The 24,812-nt window shown below is 38.3% G+C and overlaps 1 protein-coding gene across 1 annotated transcript in view; it reads left to right on the top strand.

Annotated features, from left to right (window-relative positions):
* Nucleotides 1-3,693: 3,693 nt before the first annotated feature.
* TOPAZ1 (testis and ovary specific TOPAZ 1) overlaps nucleotides 3,694-24,812 on the top strand; it is a gene marked incomplete at both ends in the record, with an annotated part of 36,141 nt that continues 15,022 nt past the window's right edge. The window contains 9 exons of the mRNA XM_080611453.1: nucleotides 3,694-4,523; nucleotides 4,844-5,178; nucleotides 6,712-9,181; nucleotides 13,290-13,357; nucleotides 16,229-16,368; nucleotides 18,351-18,412; nucleotides 20,722-20,834; nucleotides 23,054-23,124; nucleotides 23,836-23,973. Coding sequence (XP_080467579.1) covers nucleotides 3,694-4,523; nucleotides 4,844-5,178; nucleotides 6,712-9,181; nucleotides 13,290-13,357; nucleotides 16,229-16,368; nucleotides 18,351-18,412; nucleotides 20,722-20,834; nucleotides 23,054-23,124; nucleotides 23,836-23,973 — 4,227 coding nt within the window. The remainder of the gene's footprint in view (nucleotides 4,524-4,843; nucleotides 5,179-6,711; nucleotides 9,182-13,289; nucleotides 13,358-16,228; nucleotides 16,369-18,350; nucleotides 18,413-20,721; nucleotides 20,835-23,053; nucleotides 23,125-23,835; nucleotides 23,974-24,812) is intronic.

Genomic DNA, 24,812 nt, shown 5'->3' with positions numbered 1-24,812 from the left:
GTGCCATTTCAAAGGTGGCTCCCTCATTAAGTGCCTGGGAAAGGAAAGCAAAAGCAGTTTTAGATACATATGAATGGCTTGAGACAAAACTCCTTAGTTCAACAGATTAGCAAAACACCTATTTCCAAAACACCTGTGTATTTGAACGGAAGGCAGCGGGTAAAGGAGGTACTTAAAATTCATTATATGTACTATCTTTAGGTGCTACCTTTGCAAAACCAATAGTTCACAACAGTTAATAAATAAATCATTGGGTTTATAAACCAATAATTTCTTAGACATACTGGACTAAAACTCTCCTTGTTTTATTTCAATTTCGTTACTTAAGGGATTAATTTGGTGTGCTTTAAGAATATAACAGACTATGTGTATTCTTCACAGCTCAGTCTCAGTTATTACAGCACAGCCAAGCTCCACTAAGGTTTGTTAGATAACAAATCTACCCCTTAGCCAAGCATGAAGATGTAAGCAGAGCAAAAAGAAGTGGTCCAGGGGGACATTTTTCACATTGCCTCACAAAAAAACCCAATTCAAGTTAATTCTTTGCAGTTTCCTAGCTAAAAAAAACCCCACTTAATTCCTATGTGAGTGTACTAGCAAAGTCTAAAATACACCCAAGAAAAAAATTTATATGCTTTGCTCACATATGTAGCTGGCTTACGTGTTTCTGAATTTCAATCCTTCAAAAACTTTTGGAAGGTTACCCAAATGTATCATTGTTAGATCTGCCGCCACAATTTTGCAACACTAGTAATGTAAACTACATTAGCTGGGGACTAACTGTACATACTCCTTTGAGAGAAGAAAAATAAATTCATGGACTTTACATAAATGTATTCCTATGAGTTCCTTTTACCCTCTTGGAAAATGCCAGCCATCTCTGAGTGTACTGGTTATTCTGGGAAAAAAAAAAATGGGTTTAGGCACCAGGATCCCTTTTTGCTTTCAGACACTTCGTACCTCATCTTTCTATTACTGTGTTACATGCCTAGGATGAACAAGAAACCAGTGAAACAAAGCAACAGATCAGCAAAAGATGAATTAAATATAAAGTTTAGATAAGGCATTGAAATACAGGCCTTACAAAACTCAAGAGGATCAAGCATTTATCTGTATTTCCAAACAATTTCAAAATAAAGTTTAAAAATTTCCATGCAGTATTACTAATCCAAATGTTGTTGGAATGTGAAAATAACTTTTCCTCCCTTAAGCTGTTTATGTGATTTTTTAAAGTTCTTTCCACCTTAATAGCCTACAGTTTTAATAAACACTTGACACAGAATTTCTTTTTAAAATGTCTCTTCTTTCAAGTATTTTTAAAAGACAGTTAAATTGATCCACTTTAAAAGACAATGTTTATACTACCTCTTTTTAGCAGTACTGCAATGTTTTTAACATAATCCACAGGTACTTCAAAATATCCTTTCTGAGGACTTTTACGAATGTCTTTAATTAGCATTCATTTCCTGTCTTGGTACCAAACGACCATGTTACACACTGGAGAACATTATATTTGACCTGGAGAAGGTCAAATTTTGCCAGAGCTGAATGTTTTCTTTAAACACAGCTTTGCAGAACACTGACAATGATACATGCTGTGCAGTTAACTCCCTTTTATTTGGCCCTTTCTGTCTGAAGGACCTAACGCACATTACTGGGCTAGGGTAGAAACTACCAAAGAAATCTATATTTTCTGCTTTGTTTAACTTTAGCTAGCCACTTGGTGACTTTTTTGTTGTACTTAAGCATGTAGGTTCAACCTAAGAAGATGGTAAGCAAAAGGAAGTTACTGGCTTCCCAGCCTGCCTGTTGTTCCTCATCTATGGACAGCTTTTGCCAAAAATCCATTGCTTTCTGTGTTTATTTGGACAGTGATGTATTAGCTCTACCTATAGGTGGAGAAACAGAGGTGAAGTGAGCAACATGAGCTGAAGTCACATAATAAGCCAATGTCATTTGGTAGAATATGCCTTTACTCTTCAGCTACTCTTTCACATTGCCAATACTGCACTTCTAGAAAGTAGTGACAAAAAAGCTTTATTTCTGTGCATGGGTCTCAAACTAGGGTGCATGAAATGTGAACACCGCCAAGCAGTAAGTCAGGGTGCCATGAATCTGAGTAAGGCACTTCATTCCCTCAAGGGCTACCTGTGAACAGAAAGGGGCACAGTCATTAGAGGCCACAGTCATTTGCCAACCACCTGTGATTCTGCTGACTGCATCGCTGGCATTAAAGTATCACCTTATTAAGTTTAATTATTTATGATTTTCATAGCACTCACCATTTAGATTCAATCTTTGTACAACATTGGGTTTGTAAGCTTACCTTTGTGTTCACATTATCACTCAGGGGATGGTCCTGCAACTTTGGTGCCCTACCTTTGTGTTGAAACTATCATATTTGAAGCCCAAACACCAACTTTGGTTGTTTTCTGACTATACAGTCAAACTAGTTGAGCTACTTTTTTCCTAACTGCAGTCCTCAGAAACTGCCTTATTTAAAATACGAAATTTACATAGGCCACAGCTATGGAAACAAGCATATCACACCCCTCAGTACCAGAGAGCCCCTTTAGTGCTCAGGGCAAACGAGGTGATACTGCTTACCTGAGGTGGATGAAACACGTGAAGGAAACAGCCAGCCAGGCAGTCGCCGGGGGGGGGGGGTGTTCTATCCTACTCCAGCTCTGAGTGAGTTGACCGGCTGCCACCATTTGGCACTTCACAGGTTTTGGCAGTTCCACACAGGCCCCCAGCACCTCGGGCCATCCCCTGGGCCCGCGGCTGTAGCCAGGCCTGGTGGCCTGTCGCCCTGTGGCCGCTGCGGCACGGGGCTTCGGGCACCAAGGGAGCAGCATGACGGCTCCTTAGCTGCAGCTGGGAAACCACCGCCCGGCCTAGCTCTGTGGCCCATGGGAGCAGCGTCTGCCAGCCCCATACATGGCCGACTCCGGAGAGGAGGTTTCTCCGTAAAGGCGGCGCCCGTGAACCCACAAGAGGACGCGCACAGCGGAGCGGCCGCAACTCCTGCTGTCCTCCTGACTGTAAGTGTTGGCACACTGGACCGCACATATCCCTCCTTCCCCCCGCCGGATCAGCCGTTCTCCTCACCTCGGCACCTCCCCCTCGCGGCCTCCCTCACGCCGACGCCCTCGGCCACCTCTCGCTCCGCGCCCCTTCCGGCCGCACCGCCATTAGCCCGTGCAGCGGGCACCCACGTCTCCCTTCGAGTGACGCGTGCGGGCAGGCGGCGCTGAGACGACGCGTCGAGGGACGGATCGGTGGACGAGGGCCGGGGCGAGGGGAGCGGCGGGGTGGCACGGGGGTGATCCAGGCGGCTTCTGCGGCCGGAGGGGCTTCGCGGGAAGCGGCGGGCTGCGTGGCACGGGTGGCCGCGGCGCGGCCCTTGGGGCGTGGAAAGTGTGGGGCTGCTTCCTAGTCCCCTCTGCGCGGTGAGGGGCTGCTCCGGCCTGCGGGGCGGTGGTGGGTGCTCGCTCGTTGGTGGTCTTGGGCTTGCTTTCCTCAGGAGGCCTGGGTTTGTTTACTGTCAGGCCGCTATCTCTGAGGCTTTAGCGAAGTTGCGGTCCCCTTCCTGGTTGAGCCTTTGCCCGCCTTAGGTGCCGGGCTAACTGGGTTGCTGCTGGTAAAGGTGCACTGGTGAGTGGATTTTGTTGCTGACTCTAGGCTCGTAGAATGCCGCAGTTAAGGTCAGGGAAGGTGGTAACTGGCAGCGATGTGAAGTTGGCTGATGAGATAGTCACCAGCTCAAGCTCTCTGGCTGCGGGGATAGGATGTGAGGCAGGGAACATGTTGGTAGTCAAGCAGAGTCGTCACCTGGCACCTGAGAGAAAACCTGAGCAGCCCTTATCTTGCTGTCTGCAACCTGCCATGCTCTCCAGCATTCTGTGCAAGCAGTTTGCTCCTCCTGCACCCATGCAGAAGGAGCAAGGTGAGAGTAGCCAGAGACTCCCAGGTAAAAAAACCAAGCGGATACAATGCAGGAGGATTTCCAGAATCAACAAGGGTCTAGAGGTGCCAGTTTCAGACACTGCCATATGTGAAGATTGGCAGGCAGCAACTGTGGTTGCAGTCACATGCTGGGAAAAGACTGGAAGGCGAAGGACAGAACAAGGTCGGCAGCAATTTTTCTCAGGAACTACTTCGCAAAATAAATTATTGGCAGTGATTGAAAGGAAGGAACAGAACTCAGAAGAACCAAACTACTCAGCATTCCAGGAGAGTTCAGGGATTTTGGGAGAAAAAGGCAAGTATTCCTTTATGGAAATAAAATTACAAATCGCATCCTCAGAGGAGGAAATCAAGAGCATAGAGAGACATGGAATTTCCTGTTTGCCAGAACCAGAGGTGCTACAACCCAGAAACAGTACATGTAGTACTGAAGTGAAAAGCACTGACTCCATAATGATACTGAAGATGCAAATCCCATATCTTGAGAAGGTTCAGGAATCCTTGTCTGAACCAGCAGTTCAGGAAGAGGTAGATAGGCCCAAAAAGTCAGATGAGTATAATGGAATCATAGAATAGTTGGGGTTGGAAAGGACCTTAAGATCATCAAGTTCCAACCCCCCCTGCCATGGGCAGGTACACCTCACACTAAACCATATTACCCAAGACTCCATCCAACCTAGCCTTGAACACTGCCAGGAATGGAGCATTCACAACTTCCTTGGGCAACCTGTACCAGCACCTCACCACCCTCACAGTAAAGAACTTCCTCATATCTAACCGAAACTTCCCCTGTTTTAAGTTTTAACCCATTACCCCATGTCCTATCATTACAGTCCCTAATGAAGAGTCCCTCCCCAGCATCCTTGTAGGCCCCAAATTCTTTAATTCCATCAAGAAAGTCAGGGGTACAGGAGAAAGAAAAGAGATGCTTGAGTAAGAAAGACAGGGCCTCCTTAATGAAACTAAAACTACAAGGGCCCAGAGAGAAGGGTAGATGTGCCTTGGTGGAACTGCATATGCAGCATCCAGAGTGCAAGAGAGGAGCAGTGAGTCTGGGGAAGATGGAGAGAAATGCATTGGTGTCACAGCAGCTACAGGGTTCAGGTGGCCAAGAACAACTAATAATCAGCGGAAAGATGCACAAGCGTTGCCTGAAAGAAGAGCAGCAGAGCTCCAACCCTCAGGAAGGAGCAGACAGTCTGGAGGAAAGTGATACGCACTTGTGCCCTGTTGCAGAAGTACAGGTGCAGAATTTGGGTTCCTGGGGCAAGGGACTGGTGCTGCAGTAAGACCCCATTAAAAAGTGAAAAAACAGGAGATAATTATTTCTTTTGCAGATGTATCTGTGTGGGACAAAGACATGAGCACAATAAAGAGTGGCCTGTACTCTTTAACTGTTAGTTAAAAGCAGCTCTTAGTGGATGGCTACTAACTTAGCACAAGAATGTCGAGATATGAGCTAGGGTCTGCTTTACAGTACTGTGAATACCAGTCTTAGGAGAAAACAGAATTTTAGGAAGAGGAAAGGTTTTTATTGAAGGAGAAAAGCAGTTCTTTAGCACAGAGGAGGCCAGATACTCTTTCTGGGTGCAGAGGGTGAAAGGGGCATTGACAGCTACAAGCCTCAAGTAAGAAATTTTTATTCTTTTTTCCCCTCAGAAGTGGTCTGTTCATTTACACGTAGAAGGTCAGGCACAAGCAGGAAAGGAGGCAGTAGTTTATGCAAAGCCAAAATAGAAAATAGTCAATTCTTCATTCATCTGTATATTATCTGATTGGTTTTGAATATGCATCATGCTGTCTTGTTTTGGTGCTTGTCTTTATAGGTTTTGTTTTCAGAACTCTTTGGGTTTTAGTAGCTATTCTCTGCAAAACCCTGAAAGACACAGAAAAAAAAGATTGTGTTTTGGTGTTTTAAGAGGATGTTGTATCAAACTGAAACAATTTTTAAAGAATTTTTAAAAGTCTCATTTTTTTCAGGGTAGTTGTCTGAAAGCCATTCTTTTTACTTTCAAAGCAGGTGCATTCGAAAGACAAATATTTGCTATAGGTTATTGTATTTTATCTATAAACCATATTCTAAAAAAAAAAAAAAAAGAGACATATTACAATTATATCTTTCTTACTTTGAAAAGTAAGATCTAAACCCCTCAACGTTCTACTGGTACATTCTGGAGTCCATTCTCCAGGTGAAACTTTTGGATGTACAGGTTTTTACATCATCTTTGTTTTTAAATAAAAAGTACTACTTACAAAAATGCAAGTCCTGCAGTTTTCCTTAATCTTCTTGAACAGACTGATACATTTGGTTGGACTATATATCTAAAATAAATTACTATATTTTTAGGAACAAGCTTTCCTAATACAGAGAATCTACTATGTAAACAAAAGATTGTACAGCCAAGTGTGCCAACAGCATCTGCATTTTCCTGCCAGACTTGCTCTAATTTGGTTTCCACCTGTGTTTTAAATATACTACTTCCAATGTCTTTATGACTCCTTAAGGTCCTGCTTACATTTGTTTCTGAAGACAAAATATAATTTGTTACTGTAAGTCTGCTAATAGTGCTAATTTAAAATAAATTAGTAAAACTTTACAGAAGTGTTTTAGCTTTATACAGTGTTGTGTTCGTTAGTAGCCTTGAACGTTTTTTGTTCTCTATAAAAAAAAAAAGTATTGCAATAGGGTATTTTTTTTCCCTTAGCATACTCTTTAATGACACTTCTTTGTTTTTTAATCAGTGAAGGAAGAATGGAAAGCAATTGAGCAGGGTTCTGGTACACAGGCTGTGAAGAAGCTTAAGACAAATCAAAACCCATCGGACGATTCTAAGGAAAAGGAACCTCACTACTGTAAATCTCCTACAGTTGCTGCTTTAGGTGGGACCAAAAGCAAGAACTTTATATGCCGTTCTGTAACAAAACAGTCTGGTGTGCAGTATAAGAAAAGGAAACCCAGAACTGATCAAGACAAATGCTTGCAAAGTTTTAGTGTGACTACAGGTGAAAAAGTGAGAAGTGTATCTGCAAAATGTGATGCTGAACATTGCAGAAAAGCCCTAAACCATTGCAATGGCTTGTTCTGTGCAACAGAAAAGAATCCATTTGTGAAATTAGAAGCCTGTAGTTACATCGATACATTTGTGAAGTCTTCAGCTAGTGGAACTACCAGCAGTTACAAATTTAATGGATTCATCCATATAGCCCAGGATAAAGAAAAGCATGTTTTTCCTGATGGTACTGTAGAACAGAGTGATATGAATTGCAGCACTAGGAGAATGCAAAACAAAGGATCACCCATAAAAGGTGGTATATTGTTCAATAAAGAAAAAACTCAAAACAGAGAAGAGTGTTTTTCATGCTGTCAGAGTGAAAACAATAAGTCTTTAAGGGGAAAAAGGTTGAATATTGGTAGAAAGCCTAGGAAAAAGAAGAAAATTACTGAGAAATCAGTGATGCAGAATATATTCACAGACATGGCTAATGGCAGTGAGTATGAGTTACAAGCAGAAGCGGCACTTGCCAGGTCAGGTTCCTCTGAAGTCTTGGGACTAAATCATGACGAAATTACTCTGTCACCTTCATGTGATCATACATCAAATCTTCATGTAGGAAGAAATACTCATGAAGCACAAAATACATCAGTCTGGAGAAAGAACAGTACCAAATCACTTGCATTTGAAGATGGCTTTAAGAAGAGATGTGAGCTCTCAGTAACAGCAAAAGAAGAAAATTCAGACAGCATGGCACATCATTCTGCTGCCTCGGGTAGCCTGAAAGTGCTAGCTGATGAGGTCCATGGTGTTTCTAACAGTCACAAAAGCAAGACAGTTAAAAAATTGAACAAAGTTAATAAGAAATTGCATCAGATTACTTGTCAAAGAACCGTACCTATGACTGGTAAAAATGTTTGGCCTTTTAAATCTTGTGCCAGGACTTCTGAATGGGTTCATAAAAATCTTGTGTCTAGCTCAGAAGGAAGAAGACTTGTAAGGGCCACCTTCAAGGAATCCTTTGATCAAGGCAGTGTTGAAACTGTAGGAAGCAATGCTGTGACTGGGAATTTGAGACAGTTGGGTTTGCCTATGTCATTGGAAGAAATTAACAAAGAACCTACGTGCAAAATAATAGATTCATATACTGAATGTCTGACTTCTATTGAAGCACCAGGATCGTCTCCCATGGATATTGATGAGACTTTGAGAATGAGCAGTGAGAATGTGCGATCCCCCATTGATACGAATAGAAGTGCTGTAGCTTTTAGCCATGGTGACGTGCAAGAAGTTAAAGCAACCTTAAATTTTACAACAAAGCAAAAAAATAAAAAAAAAGGAACTGTAACAGAAAGAAACCTATCTGTGACAGTCCACAAAGGTACATCTACATGTGACACGCACAGAAAGAACTTGAGCAGTAAGATATCAGTAGTGAAAGAGACATTTTCTGATTTAAAGCTAATGAAAATATTAAACGCTGAAAACCTGACAAAATTCAAAATTCCTTTATGCAGAAATAAACCTGAATCCAGGAAATTGGAATCTGTCTGTTCATTTGAAAGAAAAACCTTTAGTCCACTAGAGCTTTTTGACAGCACTAGTGTTTCAAGAAGGCAGAAGATGGGTGAAGAGACTTTCTTGGTGAATTCTGAGCAGCAGCCTCTTCCTATTGCGGGTGATGCTACATCTACAGCTTCAACAAAGGAAAAAGCAGATGAGATCAGCAGTAAGGACTTCCAGCATGATGGCCCTAAAGACCTTTCAGCCTTGTCTACTCTCTCTGAACATTCTTTTTTATATCCACATCCTTTTCCTGATGGACAGCCAGAGTTGTCACTTATGCCTGATTTCCATGGTACTGAATGTGTACTAAAATCTAGTTTTTCTGATCATTCGTGGAATGCAGTTCGCCACCCTGCTGCATTAGAAATAAATGATGGTAGCAAATCAAGTGGAACTCTTTCAGAACACCAAAGTCAAAATATTCCAGATATTCTTGATGCTTACAAGGAAGATATTCTTGTCATTGATGTGATTCAGGATGACCCTGACCTTTTTGGATACAATAATGAAGAGAAGCTTGAACTTGTAGACTGTGAAAATTGTTCTGTGAAGGAGTCCTACGATAGCATCTCCATTAAAGATGAAAAGCAGGATCTTAAGCCTGAGTGTCCAGTCACCCCAGAAAATAAAGATTCAGTAGATGATAATTTTAGGTATGCATATAATTTTTCTTTACTACAATAATCCTGAGTACTTTGTTCTCTTATCAGTATACTTTGGTTGTAGTGGTCAGGCTTCCTTACAGAATTTTTTCAGTTTGTTAGTTGAATTTAAATGTCAAAATTTGGTTGAGTATGGCAATATTCTGAATGCAAATAATTTGTTTTTCAGAAGAACTAGGATTATCTCCACATTGAAGGAAAACATAGTCCTAAAGAACTGGTTTAGACCAAGTGAAGTGAAATAATGGAAGTGTAAACAAAACTTAGGAAGAGTAATATTCTTAATTAATAACACAATGTTTTTAAATATCTGACTTGATTTGAGATAGCAGATACCGCTTTGAGAGAATTTTTTTAGTTGTGAGGTGGTAGAATATTAGCATGCTTTCTAGGTCTAGCTTATTATTTTGCTGTATCTGTACGAGTAAATGGTCGTCTCTGCAGTAGTATTCCATTCTGCCGTTTCTTCTCTGCTTTTCTCCTACCACAGACAAGTGAGTATTTTTCAAATCTGTAATGTGGCTTACATGTTATGGATGTTTATGATCCTGATGTTAATGACTAGGTAATAAGGTTTTTGGGGGGTTGAGATGATCATAAAAGTCACTGAGGAGGGAATAGAAGTTTAAAGTAGAAAAACTTTTGTAGAAGAGGTATTAGTCCTTCATGGCACAGAGGAACTCATCAACTGTCTAGAGGAGTATTCCCTCTAAACTTTGATACTTGTGTTTGATAAATTAATTTTAAGATCACATTTTTCATCATACAAAGGAAAACAGAGCTTAGATACAAACAATGCAAGAATTTCCTCTGAAGATTAGGGGTTTTTTTATTGGGAGGGATGTTTTAATTTTCTTCTGTGCACTTCCTGGGTGGCTTTATCCTTATTTTAAATAATGTTTTAATTATTTTCAACATTATATCACGGCACTAATTTATTTTCCTCTTTGCTCTCATTATCCTTTCCCCTTCATTAAACCCATGTGAAAAAAGAAGAAAAAGAAGAAAATCTTCTCTGAGGTACTGGACAGTTTTTTAAACATGAGAATATAAAACTTTCAGTTGTTAATATTTTTGCAGAATCAAGCTTATGCAAAGACAAGCCTCTGAAGAACAGGGCAAATCTTCAGTAGGAGCATCAAACTTCTCAAGAAGCAGCTAGGCTCTATCATAATAAATATACTAGAATTACTATTAATTTTGTGTACAGTGTATATATTATATTCTATATACACTACATAACAGAATGACATTGCTGTATGTTACCCCAGGGTAATAATGGCTGTTCTGAGATGGTTTCCAACTGGCTGTCTGCACAGACATCTGCACTGTCTACTGCACAGAGTGGAAGATTAGAACTTCCAAGCCCTTTCCACTCTCATCTTGGTTATGGTAGTAAAGTTTGGTATTTGTATAGATGCTAACTGAAAATTTTATTTGATCTTGTAAGTACTTTGTAGGGAGGATAAGTATTTCCTGAGTTAGAGTAACATTATCACAACCTTTAGAGAGATGAAAACTGAACTTGTTTGAAGTCAAATTTCAGCTTTCTTCCTGGATCTACTGAATTTGCTTGCCACCAGCCAGGGAAAGTAAAAATGCAGACCTCTTACTTCTTAGAATTTCCCCTTAATTTGCTAAAGAAGTAGGCAAAATTGTCTGGTTTTGCTTTTTAATTTCCATAATTTAATGCAAAGATCATTAGACAGTGACTGATCAAAGTTGGTAACAGTCAGGAACATACTAATGAACTGAGTACAACAATATTAAAATAAAGCAATAAACCTTACTACTGTTTTATCAGGTAGCTTAATATCCCTTAATAATACCAGATAATGACCAGTTCATACTGCTATGTTTTATTTTGTTAGTATTCGCCAGATACAACTGGGACTTCAGCTGTCTTTTCCAAAGTGATTATGCTGGCAGAGTTACACTGACATCATACTACATATTTTAAAATAAAATACTGTTTCTGTTAATATCCTTTTTTTTTTTTTTCTTTAGAGGTATTCTAGGCTATTGTGTATGTTTTCTTGTTTGGCTTCTTATTTTATGCATACTTGGTTTTGCTTTGTTGCAACATTAGCTTAATATTAGTTTGTAATCATACTTCACTCTGTCCATGTAGAACAGCAAGTCAGAACTGCGCTATTGTAAACCATGTCTAACTTGTATAAATACTAGTTTATATGTATGTTTTGTTTAACATTTGGTTAATGTTAGCCATTACACTCTAGATGAATGTAATTTGGTGATCTTAGGTAGAAGAGCAATACAAGCACTTACTGGCTGCACATGGTGGCTGTTGCTGAATGTTTTCTTTAGCTCTATACATAGCTTTTGTTATGGTTTGCCTTCAGATTAGTGAGAACAGGCAGATGATGACAGAAAGAACCTGGATCTTTGTTAAAACTGTTTTAGTGCATAAATGCATGAGGATGGACTTCAGTACATCTTGTGTACTGATACTTTGATCTGGCATTGGTACAGAGCAGTAAGAACGGTAGTTCTGCTAGCAAGTTATTCTGAAAGTATAGCTGAGTTCTTAAAAAGGTTTTTAGCATGTGTTGAGTGTTACTTACCAGTTTAATAGCATTTAAGTTGTAACTGCAAAGGAAATGACTGGTGCCTTAATTTGTAGTGTTCTTCCCACTACAAAAATCTGAGATCTAGCAGCTTGTCAAAATGACAGTTCCTATAATGAAGGAATATTTTTTGTTCAAGTTTCATTGAGAAACCAAAGCACTGAAACTGTGTGAAGGTTGTAGCTGCTTGATTCAATCACTGACAAGTGTTTGGTGGCAATTGTTAGCCACTGGAGATGCGTAACTATTAGTGTGGATCCATTTTGTTTGAGTTTTGAATTTAAACACCAAGACTTGTTTAGCTAATGACGCTTTTCATCTTTGACTGTTTGTGACCTTAAAAGATGGAGGAGTATTTTTAGTTATGAAAATTTAAGGATAATAACTTTTGGCTTCCAAATTTCAGATAATGAGAGCACGTGTCCTTCAAAAGGAGGCCATACCGGTCACAACAGTGACTGAGCTCCAAAATTCAAATAACTTCTGTTTCACACTACACAATTAGGAGAATCTGGTAAAGATTTGGAAGTGGCTTTTGACCTGAATATGAAGATTTCAGTGTCTTGATGCTGTTAAATATTTTCAGTTTTAAGCAGTGTTTATGAAGATGACAGCTTTCTGGAACTGTCTGCACTGCAGTTTTACAAAAAGAAAGTAAATTGTTACAGGCAAAATCACTCAAACTTTGCATTTCACATACAACATGGGGGAGAGGGGAAGTAAGCCTACAGAGAGCTTGCCTGTAATAAATAACCTTCTTGTCTCTGCAAACTTGCTGTAACTTACTCAACTCTGCTTCATAATGTATCTATCTATATTTGTGCCTGAATGTTTGCATAATTCCAAGTTACACATTCTGGGGAACTTCTTAATTTCCACTAGGTTGTTGAAATTTTTCATTGTTCCATTTTACTAGGCAGCTTGCTGTCATTACACTTGTCATTTACCAGGGGTAAGCTTCCAAGATCTGTAGCGATGATGATGTTTTATATATCCTATATGTAATATTTTACTATGTATTTTTATCTTTAGAGCTTTTCTGAGGAGAAATACCTTTTTTCCAACTTATCTTTAAAATAGGTGAAGTATATTTCTATGAACAAATGTTTGTTACTCTATTTGAGATTCAGTGTTACGCAAATTGTCTTGAATGCAATATTAACATAAATCACGTTTTGTAGAAACTGATGAATTGGCTCATTAGCACAGTATTTCCATAATTTGCTCTAGAGAGATTTCCCTTCTCAGTATTTTAGACAAAGCTTTTACTGACGACTTTTGAGATTTGAAATGTCTTGGTGTTAGTTAACTCATTTAGGAGTGTATTTGTAGGGATGGCTATAAGAAAGCCAAAAGAGAGTGTGAAGAACAGTCTTATGACAGTGTGCTGAACGTAAGGATTCTGTCCATAGCTAAAAGTATTACTGAGAACTTTAATTTTACGTAACTTTCTAGATTAATATTGCCTTTGTGCAAGATGGAAATCTTAAGTACGCTTTTTTCCAAAACAGACACATTACCATACAGGAATCTGGAATGTCAGATGATACTGAAATTTCCTGTGATTGGGTGCTAAAAGGTAAGAGTCTTTGGAGATTTCTGAATGCATAGTCAAGAAAAGATAGTAACCACAAAGGTGTTCAGTAGCAAAACCAGGGCTTTCTGCTTTCTACGTAAAATGAGAATTTGTCATTTCAGTAATACCTTTTTATTGTAACAGTGTTTTGTTTCCTAATGCTTATAAAGTGGATGTCTTGAAATGGTGCAAGCCTGAGTCTTACAGGGAACATGCGCTTCTCTTCAGTACTGGTGTCTTGATAGTACTGGGTGTTGGGGAATTTTGATAGTAAGACACTGAGTACTGTGATACTGCTTTGGAGGCTGACTCACGATCTCACTTTGTTCTTCTCTCAATTAGCAGACAGAATTTTAAAATAGGGGCTTTTTCCAGTTTGTACTTTTGTTTTTTGCAGATGCTATGCCCATTCTTCTGACAGTGTCCAGTTTTTTAAGGACGCTTTTTTTAGAGAAGGATACTTCCGAGTTGTTTATTTTTTTTCTTCCTATTTTAAGCAGAACAGTCCAAGTAGGCAGCATCTAAGTGTGATTTGTTTTGTTTTCTACAGCTTGCATACAGGCCTACTATGCAAAGTATGTCTGATGTGGAAGTTTCCCTTCGATAGGTTGAAGGAACAGGGGAATAAAACACACTGGAGAAGGCACAGTGTGCTGATGCTGGTTTTGAAGGTTCTTGGTGTTCCCCTTTCTGGTGTCAGTTTGTCAGCTTGCTGTTAGTTTAACACTTGGCCATTATGTATTGTTTTTGTTGCAGGCTTGAAAAGTATCTGTGACAGTATGTCTTGTGCTGGTTTTTATATTAATGTGCTCATGTAGAAAGAAATACTTTTCATGTAGAAAGAGTGAATGGTTTGGAGAGACATAGCCTCCTGGAGAAAAAGGAATGAATAGTAACTATTTGGGGGAGAGAATGTTTCAGGCTTCAGTGATAAGAAGGCAAAATAAAAGGTAATGAGGGTGTAATTGTTCAGACACCAAGAAATAGACTCAAGTTCCCTGAGGATGAGTACGGAGGAAGTACACAGTTACGCATCTGGCGATGTAAAGAGCCAGAGGCACCTGTGCCATGGTATCTGCGGTACTGAGGTGATTGAAAACAGACCTGGCAACAAGTCCTGTACTGTTTAGTAACTTCTGCATCTTCTCGGACTGTTGTTTTGCTTCATGTTCTAATGAAGTTCAAGGCCAGAAGCCTTTGGGTCTTTTTGTGGTGCTTAAAATAAAGAAAAAGATTCAAGTATGTCCTTCTTTGCAGATCTGAGAAATTAAGGCTCACATCATACTCTTAGATTAATAGTGCACGTAGTAGCTTATGTTTGATATATGACTTTTTTAAAAGACCTGCACAGAGCAAAATAAAGGTGCTTGGTTTTGGTAGTTACCCACAATTTATGTATTTATTTAGAAATATGTAAATACATAGGAATGTATAGGTATTACTGCTTTCATGTCTTGTGTTATGTAGTGAGGCCATGGCTTCTTGTCTCAGGGGATTCACAGTCTTAAGAAGAGCAACAACTACTACAGTTAAGATATTCTGGATGACATCAATACTCTTCATCTGTCAAGTGGAAATCTTATATTGTCTTCAAGCAGATGTGCCTTGTATTGCTGGTTATACAGAGACCAGTGACTATTAAGATAAAAGCCCTTCCAATAATAATCTGATTCTTCCTGTATCTGGACAGTGTGGTGCAGTTGAAATTTATTCATGTGATACAATGAAATAGTAAATTTTTTTCTCTATGCAGAGCTCTTCCATTGTACATAAACAGTTGCTTCAGAAAGCTGCAGTTACTTTCTGTTCATTTCCTGTGGTGTCTGCAAAAGGTGCTGAAATTTCATGGCACTGAATTCTCATTGTGTTTCCTATATTACAGGAATATTGAGTTTCTGAATTTAGTTCATAGAATCACAGAATAGTTTGGGTTGGGAGGGACCTTCAGAATCATCCAGCTCCAACTCCCTGCCACAGGCAGGGGCACCTTACCCTAGGCCAGATTGCTCCAAGCCCTGTCCAACCTGGCCTTGAACACTGCTAGGGATGGGGCATCCACAGCCTGTCTGGGCAACCTATGCCAGTGCCTCACCACCATCACAGTAAAGAATTTCTTTCTAATATCTAATGTAAATCTCTCCTCTTTCAGTTTAAAGCCATTCCCCCTTGTCCTGCCACTACATGTCCCTGTAAAAAGTCCCTCTCCAGATTTCTTGTAGGCCCCCTTTAGGCATTTGAAGACTGATACAAGTTCTCATATGAGATATATGAGCCTTCTCATTTCCAGGCTGAACAAGCCCATCTCTCTCAGCCTGTCTCCATAGCAGAGGTGCTCCAGCCCTCTGATCATCTTTGAGGCCTCCTCTGGGTTTGCTCCGACAGCTCCATGTCCCTGTTGTGTTGGGTGCCCCAGAACTAAACACAGTACTCCAGGTGGGGTCTCGTGAGAGCAGAGGGGGAGAATCCCCTCCCTCGACCTGCTGGCCACAGGGCTTCATCATGTCATTGCAATAAACTTACACCCTTCTGCAGCAAAGGCTGACTCTTTATTTGCTTAGGAAATTACCATATGTATCTTTGGCTGTGTTTTAATAACAAAGCTTAACTGAATTTATTTCTAAAATACTGAAATAAATACTATATAAATAAAACTGTTCTACAGCTTGGATAGAATTTTAATTACAGATTCAATTTCATATATATTTGAAAGTGTTTGTGCTTTAAGGGTGAAATAATTTTACAAATAAATCTCACATTCAGGAAGTCCTAGGATTTCTTAAATCTTGTTAGTATTAAGGCTTTTTCATATTTAGGAAGTAGAAGCTTTGTTGTCTTGTAGCTTGGGAAATACAAAATGCGTTTATACATTTTCAGCTAAAGACACTAAAACCCACAACTCATCCAGAGGAAGCAGTCCTCTTGGGAGTGTTACGGGTGTTACTGAAAACTTTCTTGAAGATGGGCAATCAAGAGAATTAGATGAACTTCTGAAGAGTTTTGACGTGGATGAAAAGGTACTGAGAAATCATGTTTTCTGTTGCTAAGTAGTTTAGGAAATGATGGTCCTTGTAGTTGGATAATTTTAATTACCTTAAATTACCTTTAATTTCCTGTAAAAAAAGAATATAGTGTTTCACAGGTTACTGTGCTATTGACAGTGTAAGTTTTGCTTGACAGAACTGGGGTGTTTTTACACTGTCACCAATAACCCATTTTCAAATTTGAAACACAACAAGATAGTTATATCAGTTATTACAGCAACTCTGTATTACCAGTTGTATGAAAATTACTGTTCAGAGAACACCTAACAGTACTACTGTGCATATGTGACATTTTTACATAACATAACTAGTTTTAAAAGTTGGTGTTAAATGCTTCTCACCACACTGTCTCAGAAGGATAGCATGTTATTGGAAAGCTGAGGAGCTGCACAGCCATATATCTGAGGAGGATCATTCTGTGGTTCATTACTTGGACAGAAAGGCCATCATATTGACTACCTGGTAGTTCAGAGGGACCATTAAACCATTTTCATGCTCAGTGACTTTATCTGACCTTTCTACTCTCTCTGTCTTCCTTCCTGTAGATGCTAAGTCTAGGTCTTTTAAGACTTGAAGTTTTATGCTATTTACTGCTTTTATAATGGATTGGAATTTACAGCTTGCTGCTACTCAGACATAGCTGCTGATAGCATTTACTGTTTTCCACTACTTCAAGAGTGGATAATAGTTTTAACTGGATAAGTTAAACTGTAAAAACCACATGGCTAAAAACTAGTAAGCAATGGATAAGGTAATCAAACAGTAGGGAATCCGTTTCCCTGGCAAAATCGTTATTTAAAAGCAGAATAGAAACATTTCCTTCAGCAAATGGAACTGGGGCTGCTGACATCTCGTTCACAAAGTGAATTTTGTTCCCTGACCTCTTAGGGAGAGTAAAAGGGTCTCTCAAATAAAATAGGTTACTGGAGGTGTAGTACTTATTGCAGGACCGCCAGGTCAGTCACTGGGGCTACTTCATAGAGTTGTGGCTTTGTAAAATCAGTGTCGTAATGCTTTCTTTTCTGTACTGTGTTGGGCAAAGGTAAATAAGTACAACTAATATTACTCAAACACCAAACTTTACCAAACTTAAGCCACGAAGTATTAATACAGCCCTAAATCTATTCCTGTATGTGGACAGAAAACTAGCTTTGCAGATGTGAGGAGGGAGTGCAGTGGCCGAATACTTGTTGCAACTATTCTACTGTTTGGAGTGATTCATGGGGCAGGTGATGTTTTTTTCCAGCTAACAATACTGTTTTAAGGACAAAAACTTAACCATGGAGAAAACCCTAAAAATATGTGGGGAACTGGTAAACTGAATTTCAGAAATCCATTGAGAGCATGTCCATCTCTAATTATTTGGCTATCATAAATTTGTGAAGTTCAAGTTACTTCATGAATAACAGACAAAACAAAGCCAGGATTCCATGACTTTGTTCTGAATCAGTCCTTTCAGATTCTCACACCCAAATATGTTAGGTTCTGTCTTTTTTCTCCATATACTTGGGGATTTTCTCCTATATGCTGTGATACACCACTGAGAAAAAGCCTTACATTTGTCCTAAACTTGGTGGAATGTTTTTTGTGGGTTTCTACACATCTGTCAGGCGCAGTTAAAATTGGGCAGTGGGCCTAAAATTGCTGGGACTACTGGTGGGAACAAAGAGAAGACAATCGTGTCACCTTTTTTCCAATTAAAAATCACTGTTTTAAAGATTACAAGGTATAATGGCAGTATTTTCACACCATTTACACCATATAATGGCAGTTTTAAACCATTTAAAAAGATGGTATAAGAGTAATTCTGCCATCCAAATTACAGTTTTTGCAGTCAAGATTCTTATTATCATACTTTCCAATGATCACTAACAGTTTGAAGTCTGTAATGTAAAGTATAAGAGGCTTCGTAGTGCTTTGCTGTATCTGAAAGTACATTTTAAATATCTTCATAGTTCAGGTTTGCAGATGGAGTGCCTGATGTTAAAGAAGAAAAAAAGGGTGAAGCTGAAAAAAGGTATATATACTGTGTTCTTCATGTAACCTGTGATACTCCCGAGTTACTGTACAAATGAAATGTGATGTTTTTCCTGAAACACCATCAGCATTTTAATTCAGGTTTTCTGTATTACTGTGACTATGTGATGAAAAAAATACATATGTGAAATAATACAATTTCACTGTGCAAAGTAGAAGACAAGTACAGTTGTAGCCTGACAGGACAATAGAGGTTATTTTGTCCTCTGGCTAGTGAGGAAATATATCCACTTTATGCAAGTGTCTCGCTTTGTCATCTCAATGTGAGTGTAGCATAAGATGCATCTCCAGCTACAATACCACTTATCAGAACTTTAAAAAAAAAAAAAAAATCAATTGAAACATTCAGCTTTTTTTTCTGCCTCTTGGGACTCCCTGAACTGGTGAAAGAATTGAATGATCTCATTCATATTCAGGCTGACAGATACTTGAACAGCAGTAGAAAAAGGCACTTACAAACATGGCATATGGAGTCAAGCATGTGCTCTGCTGTTCTGCTAGCTTCAAGCTGTGCTTACAGTGCTTGTTGTACGTACAACTTGAAGCGTCAGGCTAAGAAACTTCATTGAACATCAACCTAAAAATGAAGCAGAATAAGACTTTGTAGAAAAAGTATACTTAAGTGATGTAATTCTTAAGTAATGAGAAGTAACAGGTATTTCAGAGTCATTTTCACAATAATCAAGAAACCTCAGCTGGTGTAGGAGAGGGTATTGTTTTTTTCCATCATCAGTTACATTTCAGTGACAGACTTGAAGTGTACCAGAATTTGGTTAAATAGAGAATATTGCATCTTTTTATTAATCCACTAGAGAGCTCCAGGCTCCTCCTTCTGGTAAAATACCCATTTAAATTTACCATAGTAGCATAAATAGTTCTTTATACTATAGGAAAGTAGACTGTGCTGGATAAAATATGTGCAAGTGATACTGCATTACTTCATTACTTGAAATGCAGTGCAGCTAGAGAAGAGGCATTTATTCTTTCATTTGGAGTCAAACTGTTTTCTCTAGTTTGATTCAAAAAATGTGACTATTGCAAAGTTTCATCTAGAAGAAAATATGGTTACTGTTCTTATTTAGCAAACCTCCACTTCTAATGATGCCGTTACTTAAAAAAGGGAAGTTGATTGTAAAGCTGTATAGCTTACAGTTCCTCACAAAATTGTGTGTAGTTTCTTGTCAATTAAAAAGAGAGCTGAGATTGTTGTCCTGAAGGTAAGCTGCTATGAAAATCCTGTTGTGTCAGATCTGAGGCTAGCATCACAAGAAAGCAGAAAAAAATGTCATGGTGACTTGAAAATTCTGATTAACTAGATCTGCAGATCTAGTTTTCTATTTTTCTTCCCCTGATGACTTGTACAGTATAACAACTAGACTAAAAATAAAGAATTTTGGTTTATTACATAGAATTTATTCTTCTCTGATGTAGCATTTGTATTTGAAACTCTTTTAAAACCAGCCTGCAATTTAGGAAAAGATTTTGCTTGTCCTGGCTTTGGGAAGTATTAAATACCCCTAATGGGATAGCAAGTCAGTTTCCGTCTCCAAACAGCAAGCAGGCTGAAATGTCCTTTGTACTGAACCTAGATTCTTAATTGAAGCAGAAAGGGGAGGAGGATCTCATGAAAGGGGATTATTTTTTTCTATAGCTTTATTTACAAGTAAGAAAGAGATCACTAAGCATTTAGCTAGCAGTATTTTCAACTTGTTTCGGAAAACATCACATTTTAGTTGTTTAATTATCTGAAATGTACATATGTGGGAATAGTTGAAGGCAGAACAGAGTTGCCTTTGAAATCACCTAAGTCTTCTCCCAAGTAGAGCCAGTTCTTAGGAAAGAAAACAGTTGGCTCTTCAGATGTAATTTCAAAAGCTTTGTGGATTACTTTGAGAGGTATTACATAACAGGCTGCTGAAAAGTAGATGCTTCTTCAGAGGTTACAGAAATCATCTTAGTCTTCCTGTCAGCACAGTGGAAAAAAAATTAGAAGTTGTTCACAGGTGTCTTTTCTCTTTATGTATTGAATTTCATATAGTTCCACTTAAAGACATAATAATCTCAGCCAAGATCATAATCGGATTGGACCAGGCAATGAGAGTAATGAAAGGAAAGTTGTTGGTACTGCTACTATTTAAATTTACATCAAGTTTTGAAGTGTTGTGTCAATTGTTGGAAGTAATTCTCAACTTTTATGTGCTTATTCCTCCTTTTTTTAGTTTTTTAGTATATGGGAGAAGCACCTGTTTAATTTGGCTAAACAGACTTTTGTTTTTCAATACTCGGCAGTGACTGTAAATACAAAGACCTTGCGAACTGTGGATTGCTATCAGGATTGCCACTGCCTGCCCCGAAAATAAATGTCCTCAGTGAAACTACAGAGATGAAAGCCCAGACAAATGGTAACGTATGCTGCTTTGGTGAACCTTCCAGAATTTATTTTTATGTGTGTTTTATTTACCTATAAAATCTTAAGGAATTTCTTCAATTCCTGAAGGCACTGGCTGGAGTTTAGTTTAGTTTGCATACATAGAAGCAGAAATGCAAGCTCTCACATGAGAGGTTAGTCAGGTTTTTTGGGTTGGATTGGGATTTTTAGTAGGATCCTATTTGGTAGGGTCAAATAGCAGTCATTCTCTGTTGGTATTTATGGTTCTCTGATACTTAAATGGTACAGGGAACGTGACTGCAGATTTTCTTGATTGGTTGTTATCTGTAGGCAAAACTTGGTTAAGGGATTTGCCCAGCTTGCCAAAGGTCAGAACTTCGCTGTTTATGCCAATTCAAATGTTTGCAAGACATTCACTAGTCTGGATCAAGGAAATGATCCTAGATTTAATAAGCAGTACTTAATTTTTACCTGGAATATTTCACACCTGGGACAGGTACTTCTTAAAAGTGTGCCTGCCACCAGAGAAATAATAATTTAATGGAACTGTAGTCAAAGTTCCCTTCTCTTTTTCTCTGCACAGAATAACTCTTAACATTACGCCTTACATAAAAAGCATAGTTTCATTTGGTGTACAAGATAGAGAAAAACAGGAATTGATTGCTTATGAATAGATACTACATTCTGTTTCTTTGCATCAGCTGTTTTGGGAATTAATGTTTTTAGAATTATTGGTTAACATGAATGTTTGTAAACATGGATTTCCAGAATTGAGCTCACTGATAGAGGCTCTTGCTTAGTTTCAAATTATACTGCCAGTCTGAGCTTGTAGAACGACTTTATCACTATGTCTAACAATATTTTGAGGAAGTGCAAGAAACATAGACACTATAAAAAGCAACTGTGAAATATGTCTCTAGACTGCAGTAGTTTGAAATTGCTCATGTCTTTGGCCTTAAAAGTGTATACACCTTATGAAGAGGTCTTCTAAATCTTCCTTCTTAAAATCATTTTAAAGCAAGAGTTTCTGTGCTAGGAGAGGGTAAAACAACCTTTTTCCCCTTAGAAATGTCCAGGCAGGATTGGCTAGTTCACTTTAGTGCCTGCTTCCGTACAAATGTGGCGTACAGTTGGCAGGGAGAGTACAAACTTGAAAATACCTGGTCGTAAACTCTGTGCCGTGGGGATGGCAAGAATCTGAAGGAAAGACCTCTAAGATCAAGTTCCCAGTGGCTTTGTTCTGTAGCTAGTGACTGACTCTATCCAAGGTCTTTTGCCTATCGCGAAATTCATCCAAACCTGAATTTACCAAGTTGCCCACCATCACTGCACAAAGTTACACAGCTGTGACAGTACATGACATTCAGATAGTTAATTGTTGTACATTATATTTCTCCTTCCTATAGTGTCATAGCCTCCCTCTTTAGAAAGACATGCAGATTAAGAACCGTGTACCTAGTGCAAGTCTGGAGTACGATATGCACCATCATTGGATGGATGCTCTTTAGTAACTGTAGTTTGTCAGAAAGGGCTAAGCACACCCTGCCTTTTGAATAACCTCTTCTTTGAAGGGGCCAGATGGAAACCCTAGAAAGCAAGGCATTCAGAAGCTCTTGTTTCTCTTTAGAAGTGGAGTTGAAAATACGAACTTTTATCTTCCATTAACACTATTTATTTTTCAGAGAAAGAGATCTGTTATCAATAATAGTTCTAAAAACAAGTTTTACAGTTAAGAAACCAGTAACTTACATTGGTCTTAAGCTTGATACTGTGCTGCTTAAAACAGACAGTATGAAAGATTTTGTTTCAGTTTTGGAAAAGTAGTTTAACTTTATGACTAGTGATGTGGGAATGCAAAGATGACTGATAAAGTGGGTTTGGTTGTGTTTTTTTCTCCTTTTCAAATTAAAACTTCTGGATATTTTAATTCAATTTATTTCCTTCTCTCTGTAAACTAGATTAAAACCCTAGATAAAAATGCAGAGTTTTTAATTTAAATGTGTTTACTCTTGAAGTTTGTGTAAAGTCTCAATTTTAGGATAATTAAGAAAACCGTAACAAATGACTGGCTTTAGATTGTATTAATCAAATCTTCATTAATCATTGCTGTGATTTGAACGAACTATAAATATAAGGGAAATAAAGATAAATGAGAGTGATTTCAGTATGATTTATTTTATTACCTGATCCATTTATTGCCCTCATCCTAATTTTTAGATTACAGATTTTCAGGAAAAAGTCTTTCACTGCCATTGCAAAATTCTGGAGATTTTGAGACATGGAAGATGGAAAAAAATGCAATTGTGAGTTGTTAAATCCTTAATGATCTCTGATCCTCTGGCACTAATTTTGTTATGGATATTCAGACAACTCTCCACGTATCTAGTCAGAAATTATGAATCTATGTACGTTTATGTTTCTACTCCTCTAAAGATGTTAACACGGAGTAAGTACAATTTCTGAGAACAAAATCAATGATGAGGGGACAGCTATTCACAGTTGAGCTTTGTAGATTTATACTTCCAGCTTAAGCAAAATCAGATAATGCTTTTTTGACTTGTTTTTGTAGAACTGAAAAGCAGACAAGGTTTATCACGTTTCAAACAGGCTGCATTATCCATTATGCTGGGCATGGTGAAGGAATTTGATGCCCCAGAATCCTCAGACTCATATTCAGAGCCATGCAGGAGTTTGTCATGTTTCCTCATCCTCTCTACTCTGTCTCATTTGGCAGTTCTTGCATTCTCTCTCTCTGTAGTCTTCACGACAGATTTTTGTTGTATTAGACACTAACACATGACAAAGGACTGTTCTTGGTCTGCTTTGACATGCTGCAAATACAGTATACAAATGAGGGTTGTTTCAAAGGTTTAGTTGTAGATCACACATTTTTTGCTTTTGTTTGTAATTTGTAGCTATTTTGAAATTCTCAAGAAAATCTGTGTGTTTGCTTTCAAAAAAAATATATTGTCTGTGGCTTTTATTCTGCTTGTTTTAATTTCATTTTATTTCAGGCTTCTCATTCAGTCCAACAGATCCTCGAGATGATTGAATTGCCCCGTAAATATTGCAGATTTTATTTCATGACTTTGCGGGGCTGTGAAAGAGCAAAATGTTGGTTTTGGCATGTTCCTGAACAAGGAGATGAAAAGGTAAAGAGCTTCATAGAAAAAAAGAAAGATTGTAAGCATGAACACTTTTTAAATGCAAAACAACATCTTCTTTGTTCATTTATATACGGAAAGGGAACAAATTTCAGAGATTGATATATCAAAAATTCAGAAATTCTTCCTCTCAAGTCTTGTGAAGTTTTGATTTTTGGTCTTGTGGGTTTTTTGTTTGGTTGGTTTTTTTTGTGTTCTTTTTTTTTTTAAGGTAGAATTTTGAACTTGTAGTCTTTTTAAGAAAACGGTGAAAGAGTAAGTATTAGGCTGTACAAATACAGAGTAGTAGAATGGGGAGATTCTGAGACATTTCTGCATTTCTGTCCCTAGTATTGGACACCTGTAAGCAAACCCAGACTTTGTATGTATTCTTAAAGTCAAACACCATCTATGGTATATTACTTTCTGCAAGTAAATAACCAGCAGCATGTTTGTTTAAAGATGCCGTAATCTCTTTAAATGTAGCAATAATTCTCATTATATTTACAAGCAAAAATATTTTTCCAGATGTGGTCAAAGTAGGTGTGTTTTCAAACCATTTAACAAAGAAATTATGACTCTAATACTTAGAACTGTGTAAGACAAGCTAATTGTGCTGTCATGTAAGATTTTGGCTGTATAAAACCAAGACTTAGATGGTTCTGTAAATCACTCGGAAGTAATAAAACAACTAAACAAAAACAAAAATGCCTAAACTTGTCCTGATCAGGTCTTTCGAGATTTATTTCTCATCTACCATCTTATTGATACAAGTACAGTTTCATCATTGGTGTCAGTAAGTAAAAATTACACAATCAAAACGTAAAAAAATAACTTGTCGTGAACTT

The sequence above is a fragment of the Psittacula echo genome, assembly GCF_963264785.1.
Source record: "Psittacula echo genome assembly, chromosome: 2".
Taxonomy (NCBI): Eukaryota; Metazoa; Chordata; class Aves; order Psittaciformes; family Psittacidae; genus Psittacula; species Psittacula echo.
Note: the sequence above shows the minus strand (reverse complement) of the source record. Positions and strands in the feature narration are given on the sequence as shown.